General features: G+C 40.2%; 1 protein-coding gene across 1 annotated transcript in view; it reads left to right on the top strand.

Annotated features, from left to right (window-relative positions):
* Positions 1–911: 911 nt before the first annotated feature.
* Positions 912–22,841, top strand: part of NRG4 (neuregulin 4) — a gene marked incomplete at its 5' end in the record, with an annotated part of 54,161 nt that continues 32,231 nt past the window's right edge. Inside the window, 2 exon segments of the mRNA XM_080930322.1 lie at positions 912–962; positions 964–1,079. Coding sequence (XP_080786448.1) covers positions 912–962; positions 964–1,079 — 167 coding nt within the window.

Here is a 22,841-nt window from a genome sequence, read left to right as displayed (position 1 = left end):
GGTTTTTTTTTTTTTTGTTTTTTTTTGCGTACCTTTTTTTTCAACTTTCATATTTGCAATCTGAAACTGAAACAAGTTTTTCTTGTTTCTAATAAAAGAAAAATTTAAACTTTTCAAATTCAGAATGGAGATTTCTAGCTCTTTGCAATTATATGTTAAACAGTATCAATATTTTAGGAGTCAATATACTAACAAGATTTTTTTAATGCCATATTGTTAATGCTAAGTTGGTTGTCAAATGGAAGTAAATGCCATTTTCTTCACATTAGATGATTCTAGCTCATGTTTTAGGCAGAAACAATCAGGAACTAGCAGCATGAAATTTTAAAGCAATATGATGTTCTCTTTAGGGAGAAGTTCTCAATTTTCCCATGTAAATAGTAGTCAATAAAGACTGATAAAGGAAAGGTCAAAGGTGAAAGAGAAAGTAAAGCTGGAGGAAAAGTAGGGAAAGAGAGAAGGAAGCACTAGAGAAAACATCGACTTCTCTGCAGTCTGATGGTTTGGCTGGGTCCAAGCAGCGGGCTGTTTTCAGATCATGGGAATCCCCTTCAAATCAACCCTTATACAGTTGTTTCCTTTGTTTTTGTTTTTGTTTTGTTTTGGACATTGATAGGTAAAAGTTTTTCAGTCATCTAAATCTTCCCCATACACACACATTTGAGACATAAACAGTAAAATAAAGATCTAAATACAGCCTTACCCCAGGCTGTGTGAGGGAGGGCCAGGCACGTTTTGTGGCAAGACTGTACTTTAACTGTGAAGATTTCCTATTTCTGTTATGTGGCTTCTGCATATATTACTGCCAACAGCCGTGTCCTGGGGATAGAATGACTTTTAAGGGATAGATACTTTTGCCATAAAGAATAAATTGTTTTGCTTTGAGAAAACAGATGCTGATTCGTTCTTAGATGAGACATTTCGACTCCAGGCGGCCTCAGAAAAGCGTTAACGGTGTCTTGTTTCATATGCATGTGTGTTGTAGATCACGAGCAGCCCTGTGGTCCCAGGCACAGGTCATTTTGCCTGAATGGGGGGATTTGTTATGTGATTCCTACTATTCCCAGCCCATTCTGTAGGTGAGTGATATGAACTGGGGGAGAGGGTGATTTCAGTTTCCTCGTTTGATTTTAAAAAGAGGTAAAAAAGTGTAAGACGAAGGGAGAGGGGTTGTTCTGTTCTCTCTACGTAGGACAATTATCGTCTGGAAGAAAACACAAGGCAGCAGACAGAAGTCTCAGTGTGCTGGTCATTTTCAGCCCTAGTTTGGTAGTTACCAGCCTCGGCAGATTATAAAGAACACACTCAAGAGACCCTTCTGAATTTTAGAATGTTAGCAGTTTAGGGAAGATGATCTGCTCAACGTTGTTAGCAAACATAGCACGAGAAATCACTAGTATAAAAGCTCACACAAGGCATTTTGATTTCATTTAGAATGCTTAAATACAAGATAGCAAACTAGTCTTTAATCTTCTCTTCCAATAGGTAGTGACCACTGTTCTAAGAGAGTTAAAGAACATTGTAGTTCATCCTCCAAATTCTAATTGTTCAGTTCCAAGTTTAAAATTTCTCATTGTGACTTTTTCTTTAACCTATGGATATTATTTCTTGGCTATAATCCTTAGATGTGTAAATCTATTGTTTCGTGGTCAGAATGTTTGAACCATTGATCAGTCTCTGCACCAAATAAGCTAAAAGACTGCACTAAGAGTACCAAAATTTAGAGATTCACTAAAATGGGAAGGAAACTTGGTTGGCTGCAGCTTTTTTACTTGGATAAATGTGGTTTTAGTGCATTTCTGAAAAGCTACCCTCAATGAAATAGAACAGGCAGTTTGCTGGTAAAAGAATGTGTCTAGTGCCTTCCCATTTCCAGTTCCGAGCAGCAGTTAAGGAATCAACAACACACTCTGAGCTTGTGCTGGACAGAGTGAGCCTGGGAGAGCTGGCCACCATAGTGTGTAGTCATAAGTCAGTGGGTTGGCCCGATCTGGCCATGAATGGGCCGTGTAACCAAGAGCTGTTCAACACCCAGGAGAAAGAAGGATCTGAGCTGGATGAGACGGGAGGGCAGGGAAGATTGTGCCTCAAGGAATAGAGTGCCTGAAGGTTCATGGAGATTGAATAACAGACGTTTTAAATCATATATTATTTTATTAAAAAAAAAAAAACTCTTCCAATGACCTTAGGACAACATTGTAATGTAGTTGTTATTAATATATACTGTATTAGCAGTATCGGAGGGTGGTGAATTTACTTCCCATTGTTCCATACTATTCCCTGTATTCCCAATCATCTTGTCATGGAGAAACCCAGACTCAGACTAGTTTTGCTGGTTCAGCCAGTTGTCACTTTGGCTTTCTGCTTTGCCCTATCTCTTTCATCTCCCCAGTCCTTTCTGTTTTTACTGGCAGACCTTCCTGACCCCAGGTTTGTCTAATAGAAATAGTTCCCAAACTAACTCCTGGAGTGCCCCATTTGCATCCCTGTACCTGCTAAATCAAGAAAGCATCAACAGATCCTACAGCTGCGCACTGACTCGCTAAGAAGTAAAACCTTACTGTTTGGCTTCGCTTTTAGGGCTTTTACAGGTTGGTACCAAACCTAACCTATGCTTCATTGCTCAGCCAGTGCTTCATCTAGAAGCACCTGTTTGCGTCAGATACACTTGGCATTATGCTGGTTACCTTGAACTTCCAACTGTCCTGCCTCCTCTTTTATGTCGCCATATTCAGCTCCTACTAATATTTCAGGGTTACTTTCTCCCTAAGCCTTGACCCCACCACAGATCAGAGCTGACTTCTCCCTGTACATTCTAAAGAAGTGTGGGAGAGTTACTGTTTTACCTGTGTGGTCATCTGGACACCCATTACTATTATTCAAACATAAACAGTCCCTAGTCTGTCTCACCACCTGTAGACTGAGCGAGCCATTGTGCATGTCTGAATCGGTGATCAGTATTCTTTAGGGAAAGAGGTAAGTGGTTTTTTTTTTTTTTTTTTTTTTAAGTGAAATTGCGCAACAGCAATGTCTAAACGTGCTGCGCAGCTCTGGTACAATCTCTCCGTGCACACAGTAAATGGCTTGTTCTGCTCTTGTCTGTGCTTTTTCTCTTCGCTGAACTTTTTTACAACCCACTCTGGCTTTCTTTATGTAATTTAACTTGCTAGGCTTTTAAATAAATGGTTTTTAAGCTAAGGTTTTAATGGAGCAACTGATATTAATTCTTCAGTACTACTTGGGCATGGTAGCTCAGTACTCAGAGCTGGAGGCAGGAGGATTACTGCAGGCAGGTTCCTGGCCAGCCTGGGAGATGGCGTGAGACTCTGTGGTTGGTGTTTGTTAAAACCGACCTCAAAACCGGGTTCGTGGACAGAATTTGTAGTGGTCGGCCTGTGCTAAAGAAGATGGTGGATTCTTAGAGCGGGGTTCAGGGTTGTTCATGCCCACTACACTAAATTTCTCATTTCTCTGAAATCCTTCCTGGCTTTTCATCTGTTTGGTTTCTCAATAACTAAAGTGCTATGCTAAAAGTTCCTTCTGGAATTTTTGAATCTTCAACGTGATCTCTGCAAATTTTTACTTGAAATATTTTGAAATAATATTATTAAGCCCATATGAATGTATAATGGATTATTTTCTGGTAAATGTCCCTTTCATCATTGTATGATATTGACCTTCTTTGTCCCTAATAATGCTTTCTGTCTTTGCACATACATTTCATTGGCATGAGGGTGGCGACCCTAGTTGTCCCTTATTTTAAGTATTTGAATAGGAGATTTTTTTCCCTTCAATTTTTTATCAAATGTAAGCTTAATAAAAAGCTTACTAAGAGTAAGCTTTTTTTCTTTTTCTTTCTTTCTTTCTTTCTTTTTTTTTTAAGAAAATCAAGTCTGGAATGTTTTTCTTTTAATAAGAGTTAATTGAATTTTGTTTTTCTGGTTATATTACTGTTGTAGTAAATATTTTTAAAAATTATAAATTGTTCTATTTCTTTATGGGCCCTGAGGTCTCACTCCTCAGGCCCAACCCTGATATGGAGCCAAGAGCACCCTGTCCAAGCCGCCACCTCGATTTCACTCCGTTCGCACAGTTCCCTTCCCTTGGCGACCTGTTCTCTGCCTCTATCCCGGGGTGTTTCTGTACCCCAAAATTCCACAAATAGAACTCTACAGCCTGATAGCTTTTCATACAAGTTTATATATTCCCCTCTCAATCCATTAACCTTTATACAACAAGATTATATCAGATAGACAGAGATACAAACTGCCCTTCTATATGAGATATTAGACCTATAAAGTCCTTCATGTTCATAGCTTCTTAACACCAATCAATCCCACCTGAGGCTAGCTGGTCCTTGGAAACCTCCATCTTGCCATGACCTCTACCCTTGTCCTCTGACCTCTTCAGACCTTCCCTCTCTCCCTCATCCCGCCCAGTCACTGGCTTTCCTTTATTTTACTAATTAAAATGGGAAGGTTCAGATGAAATCACCTCTTGAGTACAGTGACTGGGCAGCCCTTCTTGGAGAAGTGGAATTAATATTAAAATACAAACAGCTTCAGGACAATCTACATATTACTAAATTCTTAAATCAGTTTGTTACCGTCTTCCCTTGTGATCTCTTCTGTGCTTTAAAGATTTCTTCTGACCTTTTCAGTGTGTTTCATGTCGTTTTGTAGCGAGATCTCATACTGGCCCAGGCTGGCCTGGCACTCCTCTTACGTAACCCATGTTGGCTGGGACTCCAGGCATGTGCTGGTACCATGCCCAGCTTCCTACCTGCAGTTAGTTCTAGGACCATGAACTATGTGCATCTGATTAGAATGTATAGCATGTGTGCTGACTCTCTCTTGACATATATTAAGTCTACTCAATATTGTGTGATTACCACCACCCAGCTCTGTGCTTACCTTGTGGATTAGGGGCTCAGTAGCATTTAAATACTATCCACCCATCCTATAAAACGCATTGCTGGAAGCGAGATTGCTGGGCTGAAGATAAATGCATTTGTGACTTCAATGTGTTACAAACTCACTCTCCAGAAAGAGAGCTTTTGATATCATAATTGAACTCCCACTAATATCGTCTTTGGGTGCCTTTCTCTACCCTGGAAGAGGACAGGGCAAACTTCTAGAGTTCTGCCAGTCTGATAAATAAAAACATCTCAGAATCCTTCTAAGTCATATTCTCCTAATTGTAGGTTGAGTTGACTATGACATCGTTTAACTATAATTGAAATAGTTCATAATGTATTTGCTTATTCTCAAAATTAGAATTTTTATTCCTTTCCTTATAAGACTTCCACTTTAAATTTGGATTTCCCCCCTATGACATCAGTCATCAAAAATTATTTATGGTTTATTCTTTTTAACCCGTTTACTTCTTCCACGTGGTAGCTTTGTTTTCTTGAAGTCAAATTCTGTTCTTTTGTTTTTTTTTTTTTTTTAAAGATTTATTTATTATATATAAGTGCACTTTAACTGTCTTCAGACACACCAGAAGAGGGCATCAGATCTCATTTCAGAAAGTTGTGAGCCACCATGTAGTTGCTGGGATTTGAACTCAGGACCTCTGGAAGAGCAGACAGTGCTCTCAACTGCTGAGCCATCTCTCCAGCCCAAACTCTGTTCTTTCTTAAAGCTCTTTTGAGTTTCAGTCACACTAAGAAATTCACCCGTGTTTGCTTCAGGTACCATTTTAAATATTGGTTTTGTAAATTATGTAGTTGAGGATCTACATTTATCTCCTTTAAAATGTTTATGTGGTGTGTTTGTGCTGCTAACAAGAGATCTGAGATTGATTAATCAATAGAAAGGTATTCCTCTCAGTCCTAGAGGTTAATAAGTCCAAGATCATGGGACCAGCTCACAGAGGAAGGGCCTCGGCCAGCTCACTCAGCTTGTTGATAGCCAACATCGGGGAGTAAGTCAGGACAAGTGTTTTGGAGAAAACAGATTGAAAGCAGAAGCAGGACAGCAACTCAGTGTCCCTGCATTTGTCTAGCGGTGGCACTTCCCATCAGCATGTCAGTCCCATGAGGACAGGAGCCTACACTTCTGTGCCAGTAGGTATCGATCTCTCTTAGCTGCTGAATTTTTATAGGAAGTTTAATATACAATAAGTCTGCCTTGTCCCCTGCCCATGCTTTTTGATATTTCCATATGAACTTTGGAATTATCTGTTCAGAAGAAAAAGAACATGGTTTTGGAGGGGTGGGGGTTGTTTTAATTGTGTTAAATTTACTTAAGGAGCATTTATTTGTTTATAATGTGGAAGCTTCTTATCCAGGATTGAGAAGTATGTTTGTGTTTGTTCAGAGCCTCTCTCCAGTATCTCAGGAATGTCCTCAACACAGTATGAATATTTTGAACATCCCTGAAGGGAGCTTATTCCATACACTTTGCGTTTTATTATTAAAATACGTTTTCACTATGAGTTTAAAAAGTAAGTTAAAGTAAGGGGTTTTTTTTCTATGCTTAGGACTCTTCTGGGTCTTTTTCAGATAAAAGCCAAAGGCCTGTAAGCACAGCCTTCTCCGGTGCTCTGGCCTTGTCCTCTTCCTGTCTCCTGAGCCACAGTAGCTGCCCCGCTGTTCCCTGTGCTAGGACTTCTCTGCTCCTGCCGTCTCCCTCCTGTGCCAGGGCTTTTCCTCACTTTATACTTTTATCTCCTCCTCAGGGAGCCCAAAGCTGAGGCCCATTCTCCTCCCACTCTGATTTTCCAAACATCACCATCTACAGAGAAACTACACAATGTTTATTTAGTCTTAGTTTCTCTCTCCCTAAGGTAGAATACAAGAGAAATTATATTTTTATCTGATTTTATCTGTAGAGCAGTTATTACCTTTGGACTGAATGAATGCCCTACGTCTTTGCTGAGGTCTTTTATAGCAGCTTTGCGCAGTGACAGTATCGTAGCCAATGAGGTTGATCTGAGGAGCGATTATTGCTAATTGAAAACTTTCTCTAAACTTTTATAGTTTGTAACATTTCTGATAGCTGTTGAGTTTTCACCAGATAGGGTCAAAATTAGCACAGTGTTCTGAAACCCACCCAAAGCTTCTCCTTTGTAAAGAGTCTCAAGGAAGAATTTACCATTTTCTGTTCTACACATGGTGGCAGAGGCTCTTAGTGTCCAATACAGACTCCTCTGTTCTGCGTTTCCTAGTCTTGCACAGATAGGTTGGGTCCATGCAGCAGATCCTCACTGGGGATGTCAACAAAAGAGACAGCAGCCACAGGCAAGTCTGACTTTTAAAGCCAGCTCCTAAAACACTCTAGCCCTCCTTTATCCTCCCCAGGGACCCAGGAAGCAGAGAAGACAGCCAGGTGGATTGGGCATTAGACTGTGTAATGAACAGGAGAAGCTTTTGTTGCATTAACCTACCAGTGTTGGAGAGTTGGCCTTGGAGGCAACCGAAAACAATGTAAGGGAGTGCAGTGGTTTGTTACTGCTGTGATAAACACCATGATGAAAAAAACCCTTTCCTCCCCAAGTTTTATTTGATTCACACTGGTCCATCATGGTCCAGCATCTAGAAAAGCCAGGTCAGGAGCTCAGGGCAGAACACTGCTGAGTGCGTCATTTCCTCTGACCTTCTCAGCAACCTTTCTTAAACAATCCGGACTTACCTAGGGATGCTGCTCTTAGCAATTGAGAAGGTGCATCCCCTTAACATTCACCCAAACTCATTTGACAGAGACATCGCCTCAGCTGAGCTTCCCTCTTCCTGAGTGACACTAGCTTGTAGCAGAATGACAGGTGATGTTAACTATGAAGGAAGAAGGGGTTAATTTTGGCTTCTGTTTTGTCAGAAGCAAGAAGCAGCTGATTACACATTACATCCTCCTTCAGAAGCAGAAACGAGAGTCAATGCACAGCTTCTCCTTTTGTTCGGTCTTCGACCCCAACCCACACGCAAGACAGGGCTTTCCTCTGCAGTCAGACCTTTCTGCAAACACCCTGGAGGTGTGTTTCCATGGTGATTATAAATCTAGCCAGGCCTATTACAAGAATGACCAACACAAATATCTGCGATGTAATGTGTAATCACAAATTTGTAAAATATTTTCAAATTTCCCATGAACTGGTACCAAAAGTTTTAAATTGTGTTGCTTTCCCCTAGGGAAACAGGTAGATAAATTACTCCATAAAATGTATTTGTGATTTTTGTACAAGGGTGTTTTTAAACTGCTTTACACTCTTATTTAGCTCAGTTTCCTTCTCCCATTAATGAATCAGCTCTTTGGAGCATCTCAAACTCTCTTTTTCTGTTTAATTTTTTGTTTAATGTTTGGAGTTTTTTTTTTTTTTTTTTTTTTTTTTTTTTTTTTTGTCTAATAAAGTATGAAATTGAGAAAAGTAGCCAGTGGGGGCTAGGGAGCCTTAAGAGTCCTGACAGATAGTTAGTGTCCTTTGTTTTACACCTACCTCATCCTTTTAACAAATGATCTCAATCAATATGTGTGAAATGAAACTCCAAATATAGCAGCAACCCTGGGGCCAGATGGAAGTGCGCTGCACTGGTATTTCTGGGTCCTCATTATGCAGCATCCACAATGCACTTTATTGGAAGATTTTTGAGTTTTGACATAGACCCCCATTCACTTTAATACTCTGTTATAACCATTTCATCGGATGCCCAGGAGACTGTAAGTAAAAATTATAAGGAACATACTAAGGCCCGGTGCTGTCTTTATGTACATAAGTGAGCTACATAAATATCCACTTCAAGAATAAGTTGTTAGGAAGTAACTTGGCACATTGTTCAGTTTTGTGGGTGAATTTCTTTTTTGCTACATCTAAGAAGATGTGTATGAGAGACTGAGCTGGTTCTCTAATGAACTTTATTTCCCCAATTTTCTTAGTCCTATTCTTTTCCCAGCATTTTATCTTTATCTTCTTTGTCCTTATAGTTAAGCACACATGATACATTAAAAAACAAACTAGCAGGGCAAGGTAGCATACACCTCTAATTCTAGTGCTTGGGAATCAAAGGCAGGTAGACCTCTATAAGTCAAAAGCCAGCCTGGTCTACATTGTTCTGGGACAGCCAAGGCTACATAGTGAGACCCTATCTCAAACACACACACATACACACACACACCCTCAAAAACTTGTTTAACAATATGAAAAATGAGCCTTAAACTCTTGTAGTTAAAATTTTCACTACTCCATGAAGCTGTTAATAATGTGTCTATGGAGCTAACAGTGGTACAGATACCGGGACAAGGACTATGAGTTGTGGCAGATGGTATTTCTACACTGTAAGCGGATCTCATCTCTCATCAGACATGTACTGACTAAGCTTACAGAAACAAGTGTCTAAAGTTAGCCTGCTAATTTCTTGCTTTACAATGGCTATAACAGACAGACAGATGTAAGTTCATGAGAGGCAGGCATTTTCTGTCCCTGTGGACTAATGCAGTTGGGGAGACAAATCTGTAATGAGAACATTTAGTTTAGAACATTAATGAATGTATAACTTCCCTGCTGCATTTATTTCCATGTGAAGGAAACAACCTCACATCAGACTGTAACACATCATGTCACCTGGCCAGAACTATGATAGTTCTTACATACACACTACTGAGTTTTGCCTCTGTGCCGTTCCCATACCTAGGTTTCTTTGCCAACCAACAATTTCTCTAGGTAAACAGCTCTTTCTTTATATAGGTTAATGCATATTATTAATTCAGTTTCCATTATTTAAATGAACTTTGCTTTGTTCAGCTCTGGTTCATTAACTTTGTAGTTAATTTTGAGTTAGTTAATCTTATTACCTTTGCTTTTAAAGATTGTATAGATTGTATAGATCAGTTTCCTGCTTATACCTAACAGTCAATCTGAATATAGTCTTAAGTATAAGAAATGGACATTATATCCTGAATTATTTTCCTTTATGCATTTTTCTTCTAAATCTTGCCTTTCAGGAACACTATTCGTGTGGCTAGTGACCACACTCTACTTCAGCCTGAGAGAAGGGCCTCAACTTTTAATTCCCACGAGGTTCTTTCATGCTTGGGCATTATCAGAACATTTTCGGGTCTAAACTTGTTCCTTAGAAAAGGCTGGAGTTGTTCCCACTCCTTTTGAATAAAAATGCTTGAAATTTGGGTGCCACAGGAAAAGTACCCAAAGGTAACTGGTGCAGGTAGAAACCAAAGGAAGAAACCTGTGAAAAAGGGACTGTCACCTGCGAGCTTTCCCCTTTCGACGGTCATTTGCTGTGGACAAATCCTGGAAAAATTGGGTAAAGGCCTGCAGGCAAACACCACATCTGGAACTTAATGGCAGACATCTTGCAGAGGCAGCTTTATAGAGGAGACGTTAGGTTAGCAGTTAGAACTTGGATAAAAGTTACAGTGAGGTAGAAAATGGGGGTTGGCTGCTCATGGATTGCTCTTACTTCTAGATGGGATTAAAACATTGAGCCGTATATGTTGAGTGGGTTGTATGTCCTAGAAATTATATGTCTCAACAAAGTTGCTAAAAATGAAAGCAAGATAAAGATATATTTCCAGGCATATGAAAATGAAGATCGTTATAGACAGTCAGATTGTACTAGAGGAAAAGCTACTCTCTCCAGGTTGAGGGAAAACAATGCCCGAGTCTACAGAAAGGCACCAAGAGCACCTAAAAAGAGTGAAAATGTACATACATAAGTCTCAAGTTAGGTAATATATATATATATATATATATATATATATATATATATATATATAATATGCATATATGTGTGTGTATATATACATATACATATAAGTGTGTGTGTGTAAATATGTATATATTATAAATATATATACATATGTGTGTATAGGCTATTTAAACCAAAAACGTATTGCAGAACATACCATTGCCCCATGACCTCAGGCCACAGAGGAGCAGGCATTGTTGATAGGGTGGGAAGATTTTATGACAAATGAAGAATGTATATAATGTACATTGTCTCGGGGACATAATGCAAACTTAGCCGTAAGGTTCATAGATATGTTAAAGTGAGCTGAATGGTGCACAAAGAAATCATTCATGGCATACCAATAGCAACCTACCAACTTTGTTAATTGTAAATGGGCTAAACATACCCACTAAACAAAGACAGACACACACTCTCGTGCACGTGGAAGGTCTCTGGGGAAAGGGTGGAGAGAGAGGAGAGGATCAGGCATTTTAATAAGACGCAGTAATGGACGAGGGAAAAGAGAAACAGGTGTACCTTGGAGACAGGAGGCCACAGGTGATAATGGCACTGGAGGAGGTAACCCTCAAGCAGAATGTCACCTGACAAGAGGGGTTTACCATGTCATTTTATGTATTTAGTGTTTGAATTTTATAAATGTGTTTAATGTTTTGATCTAATGCACTGCCTTTTCCCCTTCCCTCCAGGTCTCCAAGCCCTCCAGCCCCCTTTCCCTCCCAACTCCATCTGCTCTTCTCTTTAGTTACAACCTACTGAGCCCCATTTAGCGCTGCCCGAGTGGGAATGGGCGTGGGCCCGTCTGGAGCATAGGTAGCCTCTGAGGGATCATATCCCTGAAGAAAAATAGACTGTCTCTCCCCAGTAGCCACCAGCTGAAATTAGCTTCCCAGCTAGGGGCAGGACCAATCCATGCTGGGATTTTGCGTGGCTCAGCCTTGTGCAGGTCTGGTGTCTGCAGTCACGGCCACCATGAGTTCATACAGTGTGTTTCATCTGCCTGGACCTGTTTTTCTGCACAGGTCTACTACTTCTTATAATGAAAAAAACATTAATTAGGAAGGTGATAGTCACAGATACGTGCAAAAGTAGCAACAGAAGTTAAAAATGCAGGAACTCTTTGAAAAATCAGCAAGGCAAATAGATAAATCCACGAATTAGAGATTTCAATGGCCCTCTCACAGCTGTTGATAGTTCAGAATATCCCAAGAACTACCACCAACCACCCACTAGACTAAATTGCAACAGAATTTAAAACCTACATTCTACTAAATGTTCATGATACAGTTGCAAAGATATAACTCATGCTGGGCTAAGAAGTCTCTTAGTAAATGTGAGATTGAAATTTTGCCAAAGATTAGCAAACACATGGACCAAACCCTCCAATCACCAATTTTTACAGAATATGGGTTAATAATGGTTTTACATTTGAAAGTATTTCTAAAGACCATTTTTTGACATAGGTGATTGATATGAAATTCTAATCTCAATGTTCATAATTGTTTCATAAACACAGACATGCTCATTTACATATCTATACTTGCTTCTCTGTATGGTTGAGTTCTGCCAAAGGCACTATGAACCACAGTGCCTAAAACGCCCACTTTCTTTTTACAGAAAACCTTTTCTGACCCTTGTCATGAAATGAGTTCTCTTATTACAAAATATTTTAGAGACAAGAATTCATATTGTATCCCAGGCTGGCCTGGAACTTACTATGAAGCCCAGGCTGGCCTCAAATTCATGGAAATCCTTTTGCTTCAGAACCCAGGAAAGAATGAATAAAATTGCTGATATCTGTAATGAAAGCATACAATATTACCGTAGACAACATCCTGAAGACACTGAGCCTGTGTCTTCTTCCTGATAGATTCGATTTGCTCTCTAAGTTAGGTTCCTGTTGCTGTGATGAACACCCTGACTGAAAGCAACTTTGGAAGGAAAGGATTCATTTCAGCTTGCAGGTTACAGTTCATCACTGAGGGAAGTCGTGGCAGGATTCTGAAGGCAGGAACGGAAGCAGAGGCTGTGGACGATGCTGTTACTGACATGGCTTATTCAGTTGGTATTCTTATACAACCCAGGACCACCCACCCAAGGGCAGGACTACCCACCGGGGATGACTCCTTCAGTCCAATCAGTAATTAAGATGTCCCATGGACACATATGTATATATTTGTATATGTATATATGTGTGTATATACATATATTGCTATTGCTTCAACTCTATCTTTTAATATATTCATAAATGTATAATTTATGAATATATTTGAATATATATAATCAATGTCCAAAAGTCATCAGAATTAAAATATTTCATATTCTAAGACCTCTTTTACACTTAAAGTTGTGTGTGTGCACATTTGCATGCGCATGTGCATGAGTGTGTGTGTATACCTGCACATGAGCCATGGCACAGGTGGAGATCAGAGAATAATTTGTGGAAATCAGTTTTCTCCTCCCAGTATGTAGGTTCTTGGGATCAAATAGGTCATCAGACTTGGTGACAAGCACCTCTCACCACTGAGCCATTCCCCTGGCTGGCACTCTGGGATTTCGCAGATAATAGAGATCTCCAAGGAAACAACTTTGATCCCAGCACTCTGAGAGGCACAGGTGGGTGGATCTTTAAGTTTAAGGCCAGCCTGATCTACAGAGAGTTCTAGGACAACCAAGCCTACACAGAGAAACTCCATCACAACCCCCCCCCCAAAAAAGAATATGAACAATCATCCCTGTGCTTCCAGACTGTTCAAAGCATATCACTGGCAACAGTAAACGGGGTCAGAGGAAGACCCACGTCTCTGTGCAGGAGCAAGCATCCCAGTGTTGATCTGAATCACAACAGATAAAGGATTCTTATAATATTAGACATTTTACATTATACTGTGTGGTACTGTTTGGGGGTAAAGCCAGATCTCTAGTCTCTTCCACAGGCTCTGTGTGTTCCCATTGTCTCTGTCCAGTAATATTTTCCAGGAGCCCACAGATTTGTTTACTCAGGTTAAGTGACATCACTGGTTGGTTCCTTAGATCTTGCAGTACAGCATGAACCTCACTCAGAGTCAGTGTCCACTGTAACACACAATACACAGATAGCTAAGGGGTGTGTTTGTCCAGAGATCTACAGCATCAGGCAGAGAAACAAGCAGAAGTCTCAGAACACAGTTTCCTCTGGTTCTGTTTTTTAGCAACTGTCTCCTCCCATTGCTCAGTTGCGAATCACTGCCCTATGTTACTTAATGATGGGATATGTTCTGACAAATGCACTAAGCGATTCTGCCATCCCCACATGACAACGTACTTAAGCAAACATAGATGGTGCAAGACAGGTCGCTCAGCACAGCTTCTTTATGCTCAAGTGGTGTGCAAAACACAGGTCTGCAATCCCATAGCTAGTGTAGCAGAGTTCTTTATAGGAGAACTTCACAGGTAGACAGCGTTCTCTATATTGATGCAATATACTAATAGTAATTAATAGTCATAGTATAGTAAATACCAAACCCAGTAATAGTTAATTATTATCAAGTATTATATACTGTATTTGGTTATATATACATATATATGTATATATATGTGTGTGTATATATATGTATACAAGTGTGATTTTTAAACATTTATTTTGTATGTGTATGGAAGATGAAGACATGTATCCCACAGTGCACCTGTGGAAGACAGCCTATAGGAGTAAGTTTTCTTCTTCCACCATATAGGTTCTGGAGATCAAACACAGGTTGTTAGGCTTGGTGGCAAGTTCTGTTACCCACAAACCTATCCACCAGGCCCCGTGTATGCAGTAATCTTGAAGGACCAGCAGTGCAGTCGGGTTCTTTAAATGAGCATCCCCACAGACATGAATAGCATTAATTCAGGTTGTTTTCTGCGGACAGCGCCGCAGGCACATTTCAAGAAGCCGGCCTGGTAGAAGGGGATATATGTGTTTGTAATTCTGGTAGACGTTGTCCGATTGTTTAACAAGGCACCTCAGTCCCTACCAACTACATATGGAACTGCCTCATTACCAAGCAGAAGTCTCCCTTAGTCTGGACTTTACCAGACTGACAGAGGACAAGGATAACTCAGGATTACTGTGATTCATGTTGATCTTGTAACTGCTGAGGCTGCCCTGTTTGTTTTAGTCAAGGTGTACAGCATGGAGCGGATGCAGCAGACTTGAGACAGATGCCTTAGAAAAGCTTAAATGGGGATGTGTGTCTCACTGTGTATATAATGCAGTTTATACTGAATACCTGCTTTCGAAAGTCTGGGATGATGGTGTATGCTAGACAGAGATGAGGTCATGATCTGCTCCCAGGAAAAGCCTTGGGCACCAAGTCTCTGAAAAGCCCCTATGGTAGAGAGCACTTCACAAATGTTACCACAGGTCATTGCGGGAGGACTGGGCATCTTCCTCTTGTTTGCCTGCACTAGGGCAGGACCTGGGAGCACGTGCCTGGTCTCCTCTGGAGCAGTCCCTTAACAGCTTCATCTTGTCTCTGATATAATAAATGTCACCTTGGGGATGACTCTGTGCACTCCCTTAACAAGTCATCAGTCCTGGGAATTAAAATAGAATTTATCTCTGCTTTCTTTCCCTTTCATTAAAGGCTTTACTTATTTTAAAAGGCCTTTTTTCAGGGTAGTTTTCTGTTCACAGCAAGGGCAGAGGTTCCCGTTCACTCTCTGCCTTATCCGCCATCGCTGATTCTACCCATGGCCTCCTGTCAGTCCTTTTCTTTGACATTCTTGTTTGATGGTTGAATTTTATTAGTTTTTCATTCCCTGCTCTCCTCTCCCATCCTCCCCCCTCCGACTCCTTGGAACCTTCCTCCTCAATAAGCCCCCTCCTACTTCTGTGGCTTCTCCTTGTGTGTGGCCCATTGAGTTTACATAGCTTCTGCCTGAGCAAGGGTGGGAGACACTGGAGCAAAAGCGACTTCCCAGGGACAGCACCACTGCTGACCATGGGTGGAGGAATCAACATCCTTTGTATCCTGTACTCATTTGCACAACTCTGTCTCTGTCTCCGCTCCCAGCTTCCATCCCTGCAAACAAGGCAATTCTCCACAAGTCAAAACGCTCTGCTTTGTCTTCAGGAAGCCTTTCTTTCTTTCTTTCTTTCTTTCTTTCTTTCTTTCTTTCTTTTCTTTTCTTTTCTTTCTTTCTTTTTCTTTCTTTTTTTCTTTCTTTTTCTTTTTCTTTCTTCCTTCCTTTCTTTCTTTTCTTTCTTTCTTTCTTTCTTTCTTGTCTTTTCTTTCTTTCTTTCTCTTTCCTTACTTCCTTTTCTCCTTCCTTTCTATTATCCACCATCTATCTGTCTGTCTGTCTGTCTGTCTGTCTATCTAAGACAAGGCACATACACACATACATACATACATACATATTACATAGCTCTGGCTGGCCTGAAATTCACTATTTAGACCAGGCTGACCTCAAACCCACAGAGATCCCTCTCCCCTCCCTCCCCCCTCCCTCTCCCTCTCTCTCTACTAGAATGTTCTGAGTCCCTCTGGAGACTGGGCTCGAGTGACAACAGAGAATACAAGGTGACCACATGGACGAGCAAGGAGGAGACTTTGGGTACATTGCTGTCTGCTTGGAAGGCCCTGGATGGTGCCTGGAATCCATACTGAGTGTTTCTCCTCCCTTTGGTTTGCTTTAATTACAGCAAATGATGTCAGTTCTAACTGTTGTGGGTCTGTTAGTATTTTCCATTATCGTTAGCAGACTGTCTTCCTTTACACCCCTTAAGTCTAGAGGTTTTGGAATTCTGGGCATTTCTTGACTAAGACCCTCTCAGGAGGCTCCCCAGGTGGTCTTTTCAGAATTTGTTCTGGAATTATTTCTACTGTCAGCAGATGTTTCTCGTCCACTCTAAACTGTAGGTCTGTATGGAGCAAAATTCTCTTAAATGTATTTTGAACATAACAGAAAAAAATATTTTTTAAAAAAGTCAATAAAAATCAGATAATGTTTTGTATACTTTATATTCCTACATTTTTTTTTCAGGAAAAAATGATAGATTAGACCAAGAATAGCCTTTATCTCAGAACTTGGGAAGCAGAGCCAGGCCCTCTGTTAGTTCACGGCTACCTCGTTCTCCATAGCAAGGCTCAGGACAGCCAGGGCTGCACAGTGAGAACCTGTATCAATTAGTCAACCCATTGTTAATTCTTCTAACAAATTAATTCTGAAAGTCTTCCATATGTTAGCTATAAACTTTGAGCTAGATTAAGATGCCCAAGTGGCCATTTGAGGTAAAATTTCAACCATGACTCTTACGGTCTTGTTCATTTAATGAGAAGTAGCTGAGGCCACCTGCAGGGCTCCTGTAATCCTGTGTTCTAGAGGCTAAGTCAGGAGGAGTCCCAGCCTGAGCTGCATAGGAGCTACAGACACACACACAGAGAGACACACAGACACACACAGAAAGACAGAGACAGAGATTATCAAAAAGTACATACAAGAGGCATGAAAATTTTAAATTTAAACAACAAATTTTATATTAAAAACTACTAGAATGCAACATATGTAATGTATTGACCTTTTCTATAAGTTAAGATCTAAACAGTGAAATTATTAGCATTGGTATGAGGGAGTTTGTTTTGTGTCTTTGGTCAGAATTTAACTGATTTAAAGTAGTTATAACAGGAAATGCAATAAGACAAAGGGGAAATGTAAATAAAAACTTAGTCTTTTAAGCCAGGGTTTAATTTTGGGTATTTTGACCTTGATAAATAGTATTTGAGATAAAATTGTGTGTTTAAGTCTCTATATTTAAATAAATGTCATTAAAACAGCCACTGTCCCCCAGGAAAAAAAATGGAGGCATCAAACTCTGCTCACTTTGGAGAGAAGAAAAGAGCAGTATGACGGATTTTGCTGACACACTCGTAGGCTAATGCTGTTCCGGCCTAAGTATAGTCATGCTGGGCTGTCCCACGGTTACTGCTGTCAGCGTTTCTGCTAGGAACACGTTGTGCTTGAAAGAACTTACTGTAATTTACTGTCTGGGATAAAAGCAAGCTATTGTTTCTGAACTCCAACCGAGGGCTGTTAACACAATAGGGAGAAAACTTTTAGATATCTGGTTATATTTTTAGCATCTTATGTTCTTAAAAAATTATGACTATCTAAAAGATTGAATAATTATTTTGCCTTTATCTATTATATATATATATATATATATATATATATATATATATATATATATATAGTACTTTTTTCAAATGTTCCTGTACCCATGTGATTTATTCTAATTTTATACATACATTTCAGAATTAAATGAGGATTTGGTTCAGTGTATCAAAATTTGCGTTATTGTAGCTCATTGGTAGAATGTGTAACTAACATGTGTAATCTGTTCTTGCTCTGGCAACAACAAAGAAACCTTTATATTGTCTCTTTGTATGTTTCATAGTTTGTTTCTAAGACATTGCTTAGTTAAATCATTCATGCAGTTGAGCACCTTGGTGAACCCAGTGTTTTTGAAACAGTTTATCTCATTGGAGGGCCCCGAGGTGGCTGCGAGACACCAGACATCAGTAACTTGTTCAAGCAGTTTTTCTTTCTCCTACTCACCTGTTTACTATGTACACCCAAACTGTAGTTGGGAGGATGGACACTATAGGAACCCCCCCGCCCCCCAAAATAGATGGATGCTCTTGGAGACCAGCTGTGAAGTAGCAGAAATAGACCTTTATTTTCCATCTCTTTTTAGGGAATGATTTCTCCCTTTTATAATATGCCTTCTTTCTGAAAAATCTCCAGTCACCCTAAAGTATAAATGCCACCATGTGGCTTAATGTCATCCCCTAAGTGCACAGGCTCCACAGGTGCACAGGGAGCAGAAGCAACGGTGGCCCTGGCTACCCTGTAGATTTCAAGGCTGATGTGAATTTTGCTGGGTTTAGTCACAATGGGTTTTTATCAAGCTACTAGTTGGTTCTTCCTAAGGTACAGTTTTTATTGCTTTACTGTTTGATATCCCTCCTGAAATTTACTTTTGAGACTGTTCTGCTGCCCTGGTGCAATGTGTATATATATCTGAAAAGCAACCCAGAGAATACTGTAATTCTGAAAGAATTTGCATTCTTAATTTTCTTACTCGTTAAAGGTAGGATGGTAAGTGAACTTCAAAGGTATGATTCTTTTACTAGTTTTTTTTTTTAAACTTTAGCCAGGGTCATTTGTTTTACTGTGACTTTTGTCTTCCTAAGTTCTCATGCAGTGTGTTCCTGAAGGCTTGAAAGCTGTTTCCTGAAATCCTTGGTGGGATGGCTAGAAGCCTGTGACAAATCACCAAATTCCCAAATACCATGTGGTATGTCTGTCCTCCTCCTCTGGTAGCTCAACCAGGGAGTAAGCATTTCCCAGGCTCAGGACCCCTTCAAAATACTTTTTGAAAAGGTAAAAGCATAGTTATACAAATATAAAGGAACTTTCTAATGATCTTTTAACCGATTGGTCATTAGGAAGTCAATAAAATCATTCACAGCTCAAAAGTCCAAGCAATAGATACATACAGAGATACTAGGAATTCTGAAAAGACCTGATAAATAGATACAGAATTGGTCAATATTTGCAGGTCACTAATCACTTGTGTCTCACCAGATACAGTGTGTTTGGATTTCTGGATTTTGCATTCCTTTGCAATGGTGTCCCTTGTCTGAAATTAGACTCGTGAAATAGCACATTGAGAACCTGCCCTCATCCCATCCCGGACACCCAGTACTTCTGTGAGACGCAGGTTCCAGTAACTCAGGCTGGTTCTGAACTCTCCTGGTGCTTCTCCCCAGTCTTCCAAATGCCAGGATTATAGGGTCCACATGCCTGGCTCCCAGCATTTTAATAAGTTTTTACATATTTCAAATTCTTTTCTAATTTTTACAAATACCTTGTTCAGGATTTTAGTAAACTCAAAAGTTGTTCTTTTTTTCTCAGTGCTGAAGATTGAACTTAGGACCTTGGTTGCATGTTGACAACTACAGAGATATATACCCTTTAATTACATTTGTGTGTGCATGTATGTGCACATGCATACCCGCACACACCTGTCAAAGGTCTCCTTTTCTCATATGGGTTTCAGGAACTAACTAGGTTGTCAAGTTTAGCAGTGTCTTTATCAGCTGAACTATCTTGCTGGGCCTTTTGTTTATTTTACTTTTTGAGATAGGATCTCTCTGTTTTCCCTAGTTATCCTGATAGTCACTGTGTACACCAGGCTGACCTCAAACTCACAGAGATCTGCCTGCCTCAGCCTCCCAAGGATTGGGATGAAAGGTGAGCACCACCGCCACCTGGCTTAACTTGACGTTTTTAAATTATTAATTTTTTAGGTTGGCATGCAGAATTCTGTTCTATCCTCACTCCTCACACATGCGTGTCATACTTTGTCCTCAGTTGCTCCTCCCCCACTGCTGTGACCTGTGCTCCCTACACCCCTCCAGATATCCCCACTCTTCTGGTTAGCCCCATTTCTGCTTTCTGGTTACATGAATTCTCTTCTCTCAGGATACCTTCCCCATGGGTGCATGCATGTGAGCACACACACAAACACATACACACATGTACATGTGCATACATGAACACACACACGCACGCATACACAAATGTATGCTAATAGGCATACACATATAAATAAGAGAACGTTTGTGATATTTCTCTCTCTGGATGTGGCGCGCTTTGTTTGATATAATAATTTCCAGTCCCACTTGCTTTCCTGCAAATGTCATGATGTCATTTTTCTTTGTGAACATTCAACATTTGTTTTGTCTGTCCATGTTTTGATGGTCAGCTAGGCTGGTTTTATTGCCATGTGCCGTGAATAGCAATGAAATGGGCATGTGTGTCTCTTTGCAGTAGGATACAGGGTCTTCACGCATGTGTCCAGAAGTGCTATGTCTGAGTGTACAGTAGCTCAGACCCTACTGCTGATGCCTGTGGTGGCTTCACAAGGGTGCGCTTTAGCCATCAGTGAACCCCTCTTTCTCCACTTCCTCTTTGGCCTTTGTCATCATATGTTTCCTTGATGTCTGATGGAAAGCCATTCAGATCAAGATGGGGTAGGTCTCAAAGCAGCTTCAGTTTGCTTTTCCCTGATGGTTAAAAATGTTGAACACTTGGTGAGTTCTCATTGGTTGATTGTACATCTTCTTTTGAGAATTATCTATTCTGGCCCGGGTCAGACTAGCCTTAAACTTGTGATCTTGCTCAAGCCAGTTGAGTACCTGGGACTTACAGCCTATGTTGTGCTGTTCAGCTATTTGTCAGAGAGGTGCTGTGCAGGCTTCGGTGAGTGAGGGAAGTATGCTGATACCACCACGCGCTTGTTCTTACAAGTCTTAGCCATTCAGCAAAGAAGCTGTAAAAGTTACAACACTCACTTTGCTCTAAGACATTTCATCAGAGTCTTGGAATGAAGTTTCCAAGGCCTCTTGGCTGTTGTGAGGACAGGAAACCACGCCTAAGAAACTATTCCCCAGATTTCATGTGTCGTGCAGACATTTAAGCCAATTCCACTTGACTTGGAATCATCCAGTTTCCTGAGGTGCTTGGCCTGGTAGCCAAGGACATTCTTCAGGGCCTGTAAACCAGGGACCAAACCATTTGTACTGAGTAGGCTTGGTCAGATGAAGGACCCACAGGTAAAAACAGCTTAGTTCTGTAAGAATGGGTGGACACTAGATAATTCAAACCAACAAAGATCAGGTAATTCAAATATTTAGTTTCACTTTATAAAAGCAATGTTTACTTTGTAGTACATAAATCTCTTCTGAAGAGAATGTCTATTTTAGCATAAAAGAACATGGCATTAAAATATGAATCATAATCTAAGCAAGTATCTGTAATAGTTGTCCCTCCATAGTTCTTACAGTCCATACTCTTCATGATTTGGGGAAATCCTGACTCAGGCCTTTGGCTCCGGGTCAATGTTCTATAAATACCCAGCATCTTAGAATCTTGTTCCCAAGAATCTATTCTTTGAAGAATTAAGCTGTACTTGTCATTTATTTCCTATGTGACTCAGAGCCTTTGCCAAACATCAAATTAAAACAGAAACAGTGTTGGATCTTGGAGAGAATGCTTGCGGTGCACTTTACTGCATCTCTAATTCTCAGTACCCAGCTGAAAAGCCAGGTGTTTGTATTCCTAGTGCTGGGAGGCAGAGAGAAAAGGATCATGGGAGCGATCTGCTCCCTTCCCTAGTCTAATTGGTGACCTCCTCCAGGTTCAGAAAAGATGAACAAGAGTGACTGAGGAAAAGCACCTCAAGCCACCCTCTATCCTGTGTGTACACACATGAACATACATACATACATACACCATGCACAAGAAGGGAAACATGAGTCTGTTATATACTGAGTAATGGCTATAATTGATTTTCTCCTATAGTCAATAATATAATGAAGAAGGACAAAACTATTTACTGGGTTTGTGTTGCATAACTATTTCACATGGGTTTGGATCTGTTTTTAAAACCTTTTATGGTGACCATAACAACTCAGGAGGCATAGACAAGAGGAGGCATAGACACTAGCCCAACTGTTCAAGAAAGGCAAATCTCATCTTAAAGCAAACAAGCAAGCACATAAACATGTCAAATACGTTGAAACAGCTCCAGACGCATGTAGAGGTTTTAATGTGATGAGTTCTATTCTAGCCACGGTCTTTATTTTCTAATGTAAACAGCAGTGGTTCCTAGTCTAACTACTGTCTTTATTCTTAGGACGTAGACAACAGCAATTCTGAAGTATCCTTTCTGGGTATAAATGATAGTTTGAGGGTTCTTTTCTGTATTCAAGATTCAATTTTGGGGAAGTAAAATTAAAAAATTTTTGGAGAGATTGGGACATTTGGTTATAGCATCATGGTGGCTGAGAAAAGAGTCTTGGCTGTCTCTTTCCTCAGAGAAAAATTTAAAATGAAGTAGAAAGAATAGTTATGAAGAGCTTTGGTCCCTTCCTACTCCTCCTCTTCCTCTTTCTTTTTGAGTTAATATTTTTCTTCCCATAAATAATCCAGGATGTAAAATTCAACATCAAGCACAGAAACACATCCTGGCCAAATGCTAAGTCACTGCTTTCTGGGCTGGTCCAGGAAAGAGGACAGTGTTTCCTCTGTCCAGAAAGCCCAGCCAACA

Source organism: Micromys minutus, assembly GCF_963924665.1.
Source record: "Micromys minutus genome assembly, chromosome: 16".
Classification (NCBI taxonomy): Eukaryota; Metazoa; Chordata; class Mammalia; order Rodentia; family Muridae; genus Micromys; species Micromys minutus.
This window is presented reverse-complemented; position numbering and strand designations above follow the sequence as displayed.